We start from the raw sequence: 15172 nt of genomic DNA, 5'->3' as shown, positions 1-15172 counted from the left end.
CCGTTAGTGCAACTTGATGCAAAGTTTCCATTCCTTGAAATGCTCCTTCCACTTTGAATATGAGTTATTTTCAATAACGTCAGTGCCTTGGATAAGCGGTTACAGAAAATGAATGAATGAATGAATTTATTTGCTGTTAGTTTGCTGCATGTACCTGTAAAATAAAATAGAGGTGGACAGGCTGGACACGGTACTTGTTTCTAATAAGTGGACATGTCTAGGGTGACCAGACGTCCTCTTTACGCCGGACATGTCCTCTTTTCGTCCGGTATTCTAAAACTGTCCGGGATTTTGCCGTCCATAGTCTTCCCCCTGTTCCAATTCTTTCAAAAAGCCCTGATGCCTTTCTTGAAGTGTGCACTTTGATGACGTATGATGACGTTGTTTTAGGTGAGGAAAATGGCAGCACCGGGATCAAGTGTTCAAGGGGTCGGAGCTCAACTGGGACACTTGTGCTTACATCACATTCAGCCGAGATCCGCTCCACATCAGTGTTTTACTGGAGCCTTGAACAGAAATTTTTTGAAAGTTAAGGTAATTTATCATAGTCTCTTCTTCGCATTTGGAAGCGTCTCTTTGTCACACGAGCCTTTCACTTTCTGCTCTATATATTAAAAAACTGAAAGTCGTCACTTCTGTCCCTATGACGACACAAACACACGGACACACCTGACCGTTACTGACTTTCTGACGAGTTACATCTGCGCAGTTTTTCTGTTTAACATTAACTTTAGAAGAAAACATGCCAACTCATTACGGAACAGGGTGAGACTGAATAATAGCTCTCAATACAGTATGTTTTATCTGCTAGACCTTATAAAATATAAGTATTTTTACATAAATGTCTTGATCCCAGTGATGATCTAATCATTTATCAAGTCTGTATTACTTCTGGTTGATAAAATGTGGTGATTGCTTTTAGTATCGTTTAAAAAACACAGTTAAAAAGTAAAAACTCATCAGTTTCTGTCATGATCATGAGTTTTCTGGTGTAAACAAGTCACTTTAATACAGGACTTCAGTTTTGTAGTTTGGTATGAACAGGATATAACAGGTTTCAGTGATAATAAACTATCAAGAAATGACAAAAATATGATTTGATTATTTTTGCTTAGGGCCAAATGTTGAATGGAAAGGAATCTGTCCAAAAAGGCATTTTTTTACCTTGTTAAAGAGTATCTGTTTATGTATTAAATTCAGCAGCATAGCTGCATGGTTATGGAAGCATTTGTGCTGCCAACCTGCCCCATGTGTCCTCTTCTTTAAAAAAAATTAAATATGGTCACCCTAAACATGTTATTTTTTTGTATGGCTCAAGACCATCCACATATTAAATTATAAAACATATTTAGATATCTAGAATGATGGAGAAAGAGAGAGCTTAGGTTGTCACTTATGTATTTAATTTTTTTTAGTAATGGCAAATGTGTAGATTAACTGACCCTTTTATGCTGCGCTGTGTCAAAGAGGCACTGAAATGACTGCAGCTTTGTCAAAGTAAATTGGATAAAATGCCTAACTCACAGTTTGTTAACATAAAAATTGCTAGTCAGAAGTAGTTAGAATTGTACTCTGAACACGGACCTGCAATATTCATATTAATATTATTATGTAAACATATATTCTAAAATAGATATTTTAAAAATACTAAAACAATAAAAATGTGATACATCAGTACATGTAACTGGATAACATCTGAAGGGGATGTGTGAAAGTAGGCCTTATATGTTTAATGCATGTCTTTCATTCTCAATATAGTTCTTTTAGAGCAAGTGCGACTATCACAGAATATTGTTTAGCCCTTAATATAATAATACAAATCTTCACAAACTCTGTCACAATACATCACATTTACATAAATGCTAAAAGCATACCAAAATAGCCCAAAATAGCCCAAAATGGTCTAAAATTATTTATGCAATTTCACTGATTTATAATTTGTCTCAAAGAAATTCACTTGTTTGTGTGTGACAGTAAAGAAATAGTGCAGAACATTGTTGAACAGAGCCTTAGCAGTATTCTTCACCATGTGAGTCCAATGCTGTTGTGTCCAGGACGGTAGAACACAGCGGTTTGATGCCATTTGCTGGCAAATTCACATGCTGTTCTCTTGGATCAGAGTCTGAGGTCAGATAAACGTCCCATAAGCCTTCAGGCATGTCCAGCTCTAGAAGCTTTTGCTTGATACGGAGGTTCTTCTCGATATTCCGCCGCTTGAACTTGAACTGAATGATAGTCTTGGTATAGTGGTTGAGGGCAGTAACGGCAGAGGCCATACAAGTAGCAAAAGAGGCCCATGCCAAACTGGGGAAGAGACGAGATATCGAGATATAAAAAGATTAAACTCATGGATGAAAACACAAAAAATGCATAATTGTGGGTTTCAGTGAACAAACACGACAGGATACAATGCCAAACCCATCACATATTAAAACCTTTTTGTACATTATTTCTCTTTAATTTGTGTTAATACTGTTTTCCTCATGCCCACAATAATCTAATGTATCAGCATAATTTACATATATTTTATTACATACAAATTCTAGTGTATTATTTAAACTGTATTTATTATGTTTTGATCATAAACTAAACCAATTGATCGGTGTGTTTGTGTGGCTTACAGATAAGACCAGCTGTAGTCCCAGGTCTTAGGTTTCCAGTCTTCTGGACCCATAATGACTGCAAGCTGGAAAGCTGTAGTAAACATCATGTGTGCTACCATTCCAAAAAGGCCTAAGGTACACAAATATAAACAATGCACTTGAGTACATTCCTTCAAACAATGACAATCAAATGACACAAACGTTTCTAAATAACTAAAGCTAATGGTATATTTTAAATACAAATGACATTTGGAACTGTATGTTTGTTTGTTTTTTTTTTGTCCAAAATATCACAACTGTATGAATTTGCATGGTACTGTGTGTTCTGCTTACTGAACAAAAATATTAATCACTGCGTTGCTTATTCTGAAAGTGCCCCCAGGCATGAGTGGTCCACTGCAAGTTTCGGGCCTGAAGCAGTGCTGAGATATACACCTACTTCTTTTAAAAACTCACTTTTTCAGTACATTTGCACATAAATTTAGGGATCTGGAGGCTACCAATCAAAAAGTCCAGAAAAGGCCACCCAGTAAGTTTGTGTGCGTGTGTGTGTTTTGCATAATCATTTGCATTTTAGGTTACCCCTTACATAGTGCAGGCACATTTGAATTATACTGCCTAACTGTGGATCTATGGACCTATAGATCTAATAATATGTAATATTCAGTATTATAGATCAACACTGCTAATTAGAAAATCGCTGCATCTCTCTGGGTCATTCTGGCATAGAAAATGCATTGCTTTAAAAAATATTTGTCTCAAGTGATAAAAAAAATGATCAACCTGATTACCATCTCAGATGGGTCAAAAGACAGTAGGGACATATGCTGTGGTCCGATGAGTCCACATTTAAGCTTGTTTTCAGGAAACATAGATGTCATTTTTTGTGTTCCAAAGATGAATAGGACCATCTAGACTTAATGCCATGGGGTGCATCAGTGTCCATGGCATGAGGGACTTACACATGTGTGATTGTACCACTGGCACAGAGGCACAAATTAGTAATTTAGTGATACATGCTGCTATAAAGTTGATATGTTTCCTGGGAATTCCATGTTTATTTCAACAAGATAATGCCAGGCCTCATTCTGCATGTGCATTCTTCAGGTAGACACAGAAAGTGTGTGTTGGACAGATCTGTCTCCTATGGCGTGTCATGGAGAGAAAAATTAGATAAGGGAAATGACAAAGAGCTAAAATAATTTATGAAGCAAGAATGGGCAAAGTTACACCTGCAAAACTGCAAGAATTTTATCATCAGTGTATCATCATCCTAAATTATTAAAACTTGTAATTAAAAGGAAAGGTTGTGTAACAGGTAGTAAACAAGACCTCACTTTTAATTTGTTGAAGCATCAATTCCTAATTTGTTATTTACACAATATCTTTAAATTGATCAATAAAAACAAACACTTCTCTTTTACTTGTGTCAGTTGCATAAAGGTTAACGAGATTTAACAAATCACAGATTCCGCTTTTTATTATATTTTACAAGATGTCCAAACTGGACATAGGGTTGTATATATTTACACACATTCTAGAAGCTGAACATGTCTCCATGCCGCTGCTACAGTACTCAGGATTAACAAGCTTGAGGAGGAATGTAGGGAGCAAGTGAGGGAGGAGGGGAAAGAGCGAGAGAGGGAGGGGAAAGGGGAGGAGGGTGGTCTCCTTTGGGCTGGCAAAACCACTCCCCCCACCTCCCCCTCCAACTCCAATCCGATTACAGCACAAACCACGAAATCCCTGCGACACTTGGGTGGATAGTAGATCCAGGCTAGAGCCCATATTAGGAGCTGCACTCCTGGTTCTGAAAATACGCTGCTTGCTTCAAGATTCTCTAAAGTCTCAAGAATTCAGTCTATAAAGCATTTCATATACACACTAATTGACATTTGTTATACATCAAAAACACACTGAAACCAAAAATATATCACATGCCAAATAGTGTTTTTGTATAATAAACAATCTGTTTAAAGACCTAAGCATTTCAGTTACTGATTTTACTGCCTGGTCCCTCTTGGCCTATAAATGCAGCATTATTTGTTATATCTTCTGTGGTAATAGCTTCTAACACAAAAAAATACACAGTTCAAGTTTACAGGCACATTTATTAATATAATTGGAATTCGAAAAGTTAAATTTAATTTAAATTGTAGTTTTCAAAGAAAAAATTTCAATTAAATTGTTGTCAGTATTTAACTTCCAAACAATAAGAAAAAACATACAGCAGGTTCAACTACATGTAATTCACTAAGCATCAAGGAATCAAAGCGCACTTGCTGCTGGACGGGGTAAAAGGGTTCCATTCAGAGCAGTTGGATTGGTCAAGTATTGCATAATCTCTCTCTCAGCTGGAGTAAATTTGGCAGGATTTCCTTTCCACAATGTGAGCAATGCAACACAGTGTATATGTACACAGGCATATACTGCTTCTCCAGTTCAGGGTTGTGGTGGGTCCGGAGCCTATCTGGAATAATTGGGCGCAAGGCAGGAACACACTCTGGAGGGGGCAGCAGTCCTTCACAGGGCGATACACACTCACATTCACACCTATGGAAACTATTGAGTCACCAATCCACCTACCAACGTGTGTTTTTGGACCGTGGGAGGAATCCCACATGGACACGGGGAGAACACACCAAACACCGGAGTGGGACTCGAACCCACAACCTACAGGTCCCTGGAGCTGTGTGACTGCGACACTATCTGCTGCACCACTGTGCATTCAATACATTCAATAATGAATTTTTTTCACTTTTATCTTTCAATTAAATAAGATAAAAAGCAAAGAATAATATTTCTAAAATCCCAAAATATGCCTCCATATAACAATCTGGCTTTTCATATGGCTTTGGCAAAAGATGATGTCATTTGGAACCCTTTAAGATGTGCTGTTTTCCACAGATTTTGGCAACATTTCTGCATAGAATAGATTTATGGCTTTCTTCTTTCATAACAGCATTCCTTGGTGTGTTAGAATTTATGTGACAACAGTTTTCCCTATGTCAATATTTATCACAGTAACATGACTGGCAGCCTGAGAGCTCAAAAACATGCAGGCCTTACACACACTGAGATTTATCTGGATTTTCTGATTCTTTGCACTCTAGGGTGAGGTAGAAGGTGAAATACCGAAATATTTACTTTGCAATTTCTTTCTAAACTGTTGGACAGTTCACTTAAAGCACACAAGCCATCTTTGTTTCAGACAGCTAAAAAATAATGACGTCAATGGATACTGACATTTAGTAGCTGGGCTTGAATGAGAAGGCAGTTGTTGCGTCAGTCTACATGACTTCCAATGGTGTGAAAGGTTAATGTAGGGCTAAAAATGTGGTGTCATTAATAACTGAAGTGTTAACTTTGGCATTACTAATAGACTTACCATAAAAAGTAAAAAATAACTGAATTTAGAAAAGGTAGATATATATTCCCTATATAAACTTTTTTAAGGATGGCATTCTTAGTCTGCCATTAGTTAGCCCCCAGCTGTATTATTTTGAAGGACGACTTTTAATATTTGTGTTATTATAATAGGCGATGTGAATTGAAAAATTTCCCAATATGAATATAAAGAATTTAACTAAAGCCTAATTTATCATATAAAATATTTTATATTACATATATTTATTAAAAACAAACAAACTGGGAAATTTGAAAAGGAAATGTACCCTTTTTGCAATGTGACAAGAGGTATTGTCTTGAATAACTGGAACTTAGGAACTTAGTCTTGTCGAAGGAGGTTCATTGGCCATGCCATATAGCTCAATAGGAGGCCCAATTTTTACTTAAGAAAAATTCCTGCAATAATGACCCCACAAACTTTGGGTCAAGTCTTTCTCCACATACTTTGGGTGAAGTCGGCCTAGTTTGACAATGAACATAATCTGATCCAACAACAAAACAAACGTGAACGAGTTCTTCTCTGACAACACAAAATGTATGTTCCTCAGCAAATATTAGCCTTTGCGCTAATTGGGTGCAATACGGGAATACCAGTCCTTCACAGGGCAACACACACACTCACACATTCACTCATACACTCACACCTACAGACACTTTTAAGTCACCAATCCACCTACCAGCGTGTGTTTTTGGACTGTGGGAGGAAAACAGAGCACCCAGAGGAAACCAACGCGAACACAGGGAAAACATACCAAACAAACCTCTTCCTGGAGCGGTGTGACTGCGACACTACCTGCTGCACCACAGTGATTAATAAGAGTTGTCAGATAATTAAGGAAATCGAAACTAGGTTACAGATATTTAGCATTAACCTAAAGCAGGTACATCAAAGGAGTTGGTATATGGACACGGACTAGGGTAGTTAAGTTAGCATTAAGCTAACTGGGATTACTTTAAATGGATCTTGAATATGGTCACGAGTCTGGTGTTTTTTTTAGCTTGCAGCTGCATTCATAACACTGAATATCTTTGCACTACTTTTCTTACAGAAATATTCCAGGCAAAGACACAAACTACATTAAATGACATGATTTTTGTGAACCTAATGTTACCCCTCATCTTCTCCCTACAGGTTTGTGGCAAGAGCAATTTCTTTCAACAAGGATTGTCTGTCATTTAGTCAGTAAATTAAGCCTGCTAAGCGGTCTGCCAAAAATTAGCAAAGATAGTGCAATCAATTATGATATACTAGAATTTGTTTATGGAGTACCTCAAAAAGCACAGAATGATATGATGAAACTGATATAATAACCATTTGACATCTCAAAGCAGGACTTTACCTGAGAGTGCAGTAAACAGGGCTGCAAAGGCGTTGAGTTTGAGTCTGTTCATCATGTTACAGCAGTGGCACATTTCGATCACCATAAGCATGCCTCCAGTGAAGAGCAATGAGATGTACAAACACTCACCAACTATACAAAGCCATAGCACCCCTGAGATAGAGAAAGGGAGAAGAAGAGTCAACAGCAAGTGTTCCACTGACAGAAAGCAAGACAGATTGGTACAAATTAATGTAAATACAAACAGGTTGGGGGGAGCTTCTTATGAGGAAACGAGGATGAAAATGTGGCAGGACACATCCAAAGGAAAATAATGAGGATAGTGGAGGAGAAAGCATGTCAGCAAGGTGTGTGTAATAAACTCTGGTTATGCAGTATTTTTTCCAAAACTGCATGTACAGTAAAAAACAACAACAATGAATTTACTTAATTTTTTTAAATATATCTACATCCTGAATGTAGATGATTTATTTTCAGCCTTCATCAACATTTCCTTTAGAGGTTGGAATGAGATGGAAGAAAGAAATCTAAATTAATTGCAGTATGGACTGGAACTCTATCACGTTGAATGTGCATGAAATCTAGGACAACAAATATCAAGATGTGTGTATTTTCTGCCTAGTAATCAAAAAAAAAAAACTACAAGTGATTTCACGATAAAAACATTTAGACCTTGCCAGCTTGAAATACCCACTTGTAATTGGAGGGTCCCTATGTTCTACTTTATGGGCTGAACACTTAAGTCTTATTTCAGTATTATGGCATATAAATTCTCTACTGCATACTTTGAGCCCAACATAACTGGATAAACCACATGATACACATATATGCTCTTCAAATTTCAAACAAAACCCACACCACAATACCCTCATCACACGTGGTCTATGAAGGAGGCGCTGATGGCACAACCTGCAGGAAAATTGGAGGTAGTGGGAGTAAAGGAACAGCAATGTCCTTTTCCCTCAATCCATAACTGAGGTGCAATTGAGCAAGGCATCGATCCACAACTGCTTCCCGGGTGCCGGGGATGGCTGCCCACCACTCTGGGTGTGTGTTTACAGCCCCTATTGCACTAGTGTGTGTGTGTGTGTGTGTGTGTATGTAAGAAATTAGGGGGTCCCCTTGTATTTCACACCTTGGAGATAGCTAAAGCTACTGTCAAGCTACAATCATCCCATAAACACAACAATCACCATGAAAAGTTCCTGAGTCTAGAGCTCATTTAAAGTAACATCAAGGAATGTGTATTTACTGTATATATACAGTACTAGTCGTACTTGGTATGCACCTGTTTGCTAAGCTGAAAGTTGCCATATTCCATATTCAAACTGGCAACTAACACATAACACTGAATAATGAAGTAATAATATAAACATGTATTGCAAGCATAACTTATATCCTTATTGCAGCATTTTTCTACTATTATTAGACAGGAGTGACACTATTGTAACTATTACTTACCCACCTCTTTCATGATCTGGTGTGATCTCTAAGAATTCTCTACAGGAAAATCCTGTGAAAAGAGGAATTCTGTTTTTCATTCACAGCTTCTTTCATAAGAATGATATGAATACATTTCTTTCTGATGTACTTTTTCTTCATGGCTTGCATTATCAAAGAAGAAATGCTGTTTCTGTTCAGCTGGTAAAGTATATATATATATATATATTTTTTTTTCCTTTCAGACTGAAGTAACAGGAAAAGCATAATGAAATTGTGAAATTCGAAAGCGTTTGTAATGTAATGCTGTTTTGTAACATCAAGCAATTTGGTAATGTGATGTAATTTTGTACTTATTATCTAATATCTCAGAGGCAAGCTTGACACACTAGAGCTTGATCTAATTTATAGTACTTTGGCAGGGATACTTTGCAGATTTAGAGCTGACAGCAACAACTGTTTCTGGACAACATGATGGGAATTTCAGTCTAAATTTAAATAATTCTTACAGGAATTAAATGAGAATTCATAAAAAAATATATTTTTTAAAATGGCCATTTTTAAGACAAAAATTAATCTTTGAAATTAAATATTGTGCAATCCAAAGAAACAAACCAGATTTTAGCTTCTGAACAGAATCAAGCTTAGTTGCAAATCTGGGGAAATTTGTTTGTCCACAAAAAAAAATTTTGTCTGTTTTTGCAGCATCTTTACATCATACACTCCTTGCCAAAATCATTCTACATCGTACTGAAAGAGGGTTCTTTGACTTATAGTTCTTTAAAGAGTTACATTTACAGCAGCTTTTGCATCACAGTGTGTAAACATATTTCCAGGAATGTAAAATGGTTCTTAGAGCATTTAATAAACAACCACTGCCTTTGCTTAAATCCCTTCAAATAACCCTTTTTAGGGTGTACTACTTTTTATAGCCATAATATCTTCTTCAGATAATATCTCTTACCTACTAGGTCAACAGCCTGTTCACAGGAGAACCATATGCCGGTGTGGAACCTTCTCATGAGGAATTTCTCCTCTCCAGTCTCGTAGATGTACTGTACCAGGCGTGTGTTGTTGATGTCTGTGCTGTTGAAACGGATGCAGTAGGTCTGCTTGACCTTCACTGGACCTGTGCAGAAAGGCTTGGCCACTTTCCTGGTCCCCTCGCACCAGTAGCTGGTCGTAACAGCGGAGACGGCCATAGCAAAGGCTGCACAGTTGAGTGTGAAGGCCAGCGTTGCTCTCGGACCTCTCTCTATCCCCATGGTGCCCTGGCCTGGCCTTGGAGGTCCGGCCTGGGGAGCCAACTAATTCGGGCTTCTGATGGAAGACAGCCGTGTTCCTCTCTCCAGACATCCGACTCTTTCTAAATTCCTTTTTCAGCTAAGAGCTGCTTGGCATGTTTTGTCCATTTGGTGTTGCTGTTGGTGCAGTGCTGTGATGAATAAACAAAGATGCCAGACAGAACGGTCCACTGCTCTTACTGCTGAACTGCCCGATGATCTCTTTGCTGTCCTCATTCTCTGCTTTGCTTTCAGAGTCCCTTGCTCTTATTCCAGCCTCTTTTTCCAAGCTCTCCACCCCGCCTCTCTCCCTCTCTTTCAACATCCCTTTTTCAGATTTCTTTGTACCCTCTCTCTCTCTCTCTCTCTCTCTCTCTCTCTCTCTCTCTCTCTCTCTCTCTCTCCTTGTGCACCCACCTACCCTCCTCATCATCTTTTACTGTTATCATCACAAAGGGCAAATTACATGCAAGAGCTCGGTTTTATTGCTCCATCTAAACCCATAGCTTATTTCTGTGAGCATAGTAATATAAAAGATTACCAGTCAGATTACTTCTCAATCTGGTGCAGCAGCACTCTTGCCAGCATTCAGCTGAGGACTTCCACATTCCATACCATTCTGCAAAATGCCTGTGGGTTCTAATAAGATGCAGTAAAAAAGGGAATTAGAACAATCTTTTGAGCATTAAGTAGGGAATCCACACAGTACACAAGGCAGCAAGAAAGCCCTAGAGAGGTTTTATGTGTGTGTGTGTGTGTGTGTGTGCTAAGAAAATCCCCTCCGCCCAAACTCGATTGCCCAGTGATTGACTTATGTAGGATGTTCCATGCAAATGTAGGCAAACTGCTCTGGGAAATGTGCTTAAGGGGCTGACAGATGTCAGTAGAAAACAGATCCCTGCCTCTTGCTCAAATGGATTTCTCTCTTCTTTTTTAAATAATTTTTCAAGTGAAAAAAATTCCACCATATACCTAGCCTCTCCTAATTATATACATCTCCTTTATATCTTAATAAAAAAGAAATCAACATGAAACTACACTGTGTGTATACACTGCTCTTTCCCCCACTTTTGTAGGTGCTCTAACACAGAAGGCTTTGTGCGTATCAATCTGTACGGGTTGCATTTTGGAAAAACTTTTTTCATTATGGAAGGATTTATCATTTATTATCCAAATTGATCCATTTGGCTGATTTGCTGTAAATGTTTCTCCTCTGCAGATTCTCTCTTGAGCGTGTGGCTTGTATGAACAGGTTCAACATCTTTCACCTTGTATTTTCATTTAATTTTTCTGTTGCATCAATATAATATTAATTAAATCAACTTTTTGTTGGAGAGCACGGTGGTGCAGCAGGTCGTGTTGAAGTCGCACAGTGCCAGGGACCTGGAGGTTGTGGGTTAGAGTCCCGCTCCAGGTGGCTGTCTGTTAGGAGTTTGGTGTGTTCTCCCTGTGTCCGTGTGGGTTTCCTCCCACAGTCCAAAAACACACATCCAGGAGACGTCCAGGAGGTATCCGAACCACCTCAACTGGCTCCTAACCCTGTCTCTAAGGGAGAGTCCAGACATCCTGCGGAGAAAACTCATTTCAGCCGCTTGTACCCGCAATCTCGTTCTTTCGGTCACTACCCAAAGCTCATGGCCATAGGTGAGGGTTGGGACGCTTTTCTGCTCAGCTCTCTCTTCACCATAACGGACCGGTACAGAGCCCGCATTACTGCTGACGCTGCACCGATCCGCCTGTCAATCTCACGCTCCATATTTCCCTCACTCGTGAACAAGACCCCGAGGTATTTAAACTCCTCCACTTGAGGATCTCACTTCCAACCTGGAGAGAGCACTCCACCCTTTTCTGACTGAGTACCATGGACTCGGACTTGGAGGTGCTGATCCTCATCCCTACCGCTTCACACTCGGCTGCAAACTGGTCCAGCAAGAGCTGGAGGTCCCGACTCGATGAATTCAGTGTAGAATTGACTTGACTTGACTTTATTCACTTGCTGTCTTAAAAATTAGAGAAACGCTGATGTTTTTAGTGGCACTAAAATCTAATTAGTGGTTGGAATTTTGTAGAGAGTATCTGCTGCCTGTACAAATACCTGTGTTTGAATTCCTGCCAGGGAAAGCACACCATGCATGCATGTCCTTGGGCAAGAGTCTCACACTTGTAACATTTCCACAATAAACTTTTAATAATACAGAATCAGTTATGAATTTGTTATGAAGTAATGACAGCAAATATAACTTTTTAATGATTTCATGATATTCCTGGCTGCAGATCAGAAATCAGCAACAAAATCTTATAGACGATAATACACACTGCTCAAAACTGCTGTGTCCATTTTAGTGTCCAAGCAAAAAAAAAAAAAAAAAAAAAAAAAAAACGGGGAGTTTATGTAAAAGGTATTCCAGATTATATGAGGATTATCCTCCTGTTGAGTCCTCTCCAGCAAGCCAAGTGAGTATCGATACTTGATGAAGAGATTGACCTTAGTCATGGTTTATGGAAATTATCCACTTCATGCACGCCACTATATTTCATGAACTGCCCAAATGGACAACATTATTCGTGCCAAATTATGTTTTTACAGCTTGCTTATTTGACTACTGAAATCAAAATTATGTTTCCAGAATGGAAAAGTATACATGTAATCTGCAGGGCTACTCTCATCAGATACTGTATATCTGGATTTACACCAAGTAATCAAAGTAGATAAAAATATTATCAGTTATATCTAATGTAATCATATTATATTAAGATGCTCATATTTTAGTGCAGTGATGGTTATTCCAGTTGTTTCTGGTCTATAATGTGTGGCTAAATCTGTAGCATTGCTGGTTTCATGACAGCTTGCAAATAATCCAACTATGACCTTTCTATAGCAAAGGCCAGGATTCAAAAACATTACCAATGATTTAAATGACTAGAGAGGGTTCCCAGGTTGATTGTATTTTAGCTGTCTGGCATGTTCTACTGAGAATCTGCTGTACTTGCATGAAAAAATTATGTTAAAACCAGAAAATCTCCTTACATAATGCGTACCTGCTGCATTCTCCCATGTAAATAACAATTTATTTTATTTTATATTATTTTGTAAGCCTTGGATGGCATTGCAACTTCATGCTGCAGGATAAAGGATTTAAAAACTTTATGCATTTGTTGATGTGAGATACAAATGAACTTGTATTGTCAGCATAACATCCAGTTCCTGCTTTTATTAACCTTGAAGACCAAATGTCAACATGGGTGATTTGTATCTGGTGATTGTATATCTGGCCTGGGACCTTAGCTAGGATCAGTGCAAATGTAAAGAATGGCCTCCTTATATCAAATATCAGGTAGTGTCACAGTCACACAGCTCCGGGATCATGGGGTTGTGGGAGTCGAGTCCCGCTCTGGGTGAGGTCTGTGAGGAATTTGGTGTGTTCTCTCCGTGTCCGTATGGGTTTCCTCCGGGTGCTCCGGTTTCCTCACATGGTCCAAAATCACACGTTGGTAGGTGGATTGGTGTCCGTAGGTGTGAGTGTGTGTGTTACAGACAATGAATGAATGACCTGAACATGCCACAAAAAAAGCTGATGTTCTAGAGATAAGGCACTCCATTCATTAGCATTGATGGCTAAAACCAAAATGCTTACTTCAGCCAACCTTTAACTGTGTTGATGTAGGCAACAGTGAGAATCTAGTATCATCATGGAACAAGCTGGAAAAATTCCAGCATACTGTGTTGTTAGATTAAGTTGTCAACAATCTGTTGATAAATTAAGGAATTTACATGATTATGTGCTCTCAAATCTTACCCTAAACACATTAGACCAGTTTCAAACATGCATAGACGAGCACACAAATGGTGAGGAAACAGCTTTTTATAAATTTCTAAATATATGAATATTATTAAAAAGTGGTTTTTGATTACAACCATGAACTACACCTTTAATTCTTTAATTCTGACCTAGCTGAAATTTCACATTTGGCATTGAGCGTGGTGGCATTTAGGGCGGCACGGTTGCACAGCAGGTAGTGTCACTGTCACACAGCTCCAGGGATCTGGGTTTGTGTGTTTGAGTCCTGTTCTGGGTGACTGTGTGTGAGGAGTTTATATATAGAGAGAGAGACACTACTAGCAGCCTGATTCAAAACTAAAAATCTTACCTCAGTACTTTACTTCGCCTAATATTGCTGACTGCCATAAATAAAGGTCAACTTTTGGTTTAATTTCTAGGCAGTAACTATACCAGGGTATCATTTATTATGATTATTAAATTGTGGATGAAGGTTGTATTGATGTGGTGACCTGCATCTGACTTGAGAATCATATAAACATGCCCAGCGTCACACATAAGCCTCCTTCCTCACTGACGCCAAGGCATTTGAACCCCTAAGAGCTAAGTAGGCAAGCATTATATCAGCCTTCAGCAAGATGTGATTATATTCTCAATGGCAGAGTGTTAATGACTATGACAGAAAGAAGAACCGTCATAATGTAGTATGTCAAAATGATTGGACTTTGAAACTTTGAAGAATGATGTACATGTCTGTACAATTACTGGATTAATTAAGCATGTCAGTCTATTAACAGAATCTTCATTTAAGAGTTGAATAAAATGTGAATAAAATTTGACACACACACACACACACATATGTATTTGTATGTATATATATATATATATATATATATATACACGTGTGTGTGTATGTGTGTCAATTAGTTATATAGGTCAATTAGTCAGACATTATTCAAGCACTGTTTCCCATTCCCCATACTCGGTTAAGCTGGTAAGCAGGGCAATATGCCCCTATCTTGCATGAAAACAACATTAGTAGTTGCTTTGCACTAATGAGGTGAGCAGGATAATGAGCTCAGCCAAACTACGTGTATAAACCAGTGTTACTACACCACAGAGCACTGGTGGTGATTACATGGGACAAACCTGTTGATTCTCCATGACTTTATGTTTGCAATGTCCCTGTGATTACATTAGAAGGCCACAAAACATCAGGCATCCACTCATTTTCTATGAGAACGAGTAATTTACAATCTGGACTTATCAACAAGCTACAAGCTTGGTATGACCTGGTAAAGCTACTATGAATTAGTACA

General features: G+C 38.4%; 1 protein-coding gene across 1 annotated transcript; it reads right to left on the bottom strand.

Annotated features, from left to right (window-relative positions):
• Positions 1–1749: 1749 nt before the first annotated feature.
• Positions 1750–10295, bottom strand: LOC136665404 (germ cell-specific gene 1-like protein). The gene is made up of 5 exons (XM_066643017.1): positions 9756–10295; positions 8817–8864; positions 7352–7504; positions 2622–2733; positions 1750–2304 (listed from the first exon to the last, which is right to left on the bottom strand). The coding sequence occupies exons 1-5, from the start codon at positions 10054–10056 to the stop codon at positions 2010–2012; spliced, it is 909 nt and encodes a 302-aa protein (XP_066499114.1). The 5' UTR covers positions 10057–10295; the 3' UTR covers positions 1750–2009.
• Positions 10296–15172: the final 4877 nt, after the last annotated feature.

This window comes from Hoplias malabaricus, chromosome 13 (assembly GCF_029633855.1).
Source record: "Hoplias malabaricus isolate fHopMal1 chromosome 13, fHopMal1.hap1, whole genome shotgun sequence".
Classification (NCBI taxonomy): domain Eukaryota; kingdom Metazoa; phylum Chordata; class Actinopteri; order Characiformes; family Erythrinidae; genus Hoplias; species Hoplias malabaricus.
Note: the sequence above shows the minus strand (reverse complement) of the source record. Positions and strands in the feature narration are given on the sequence as shown.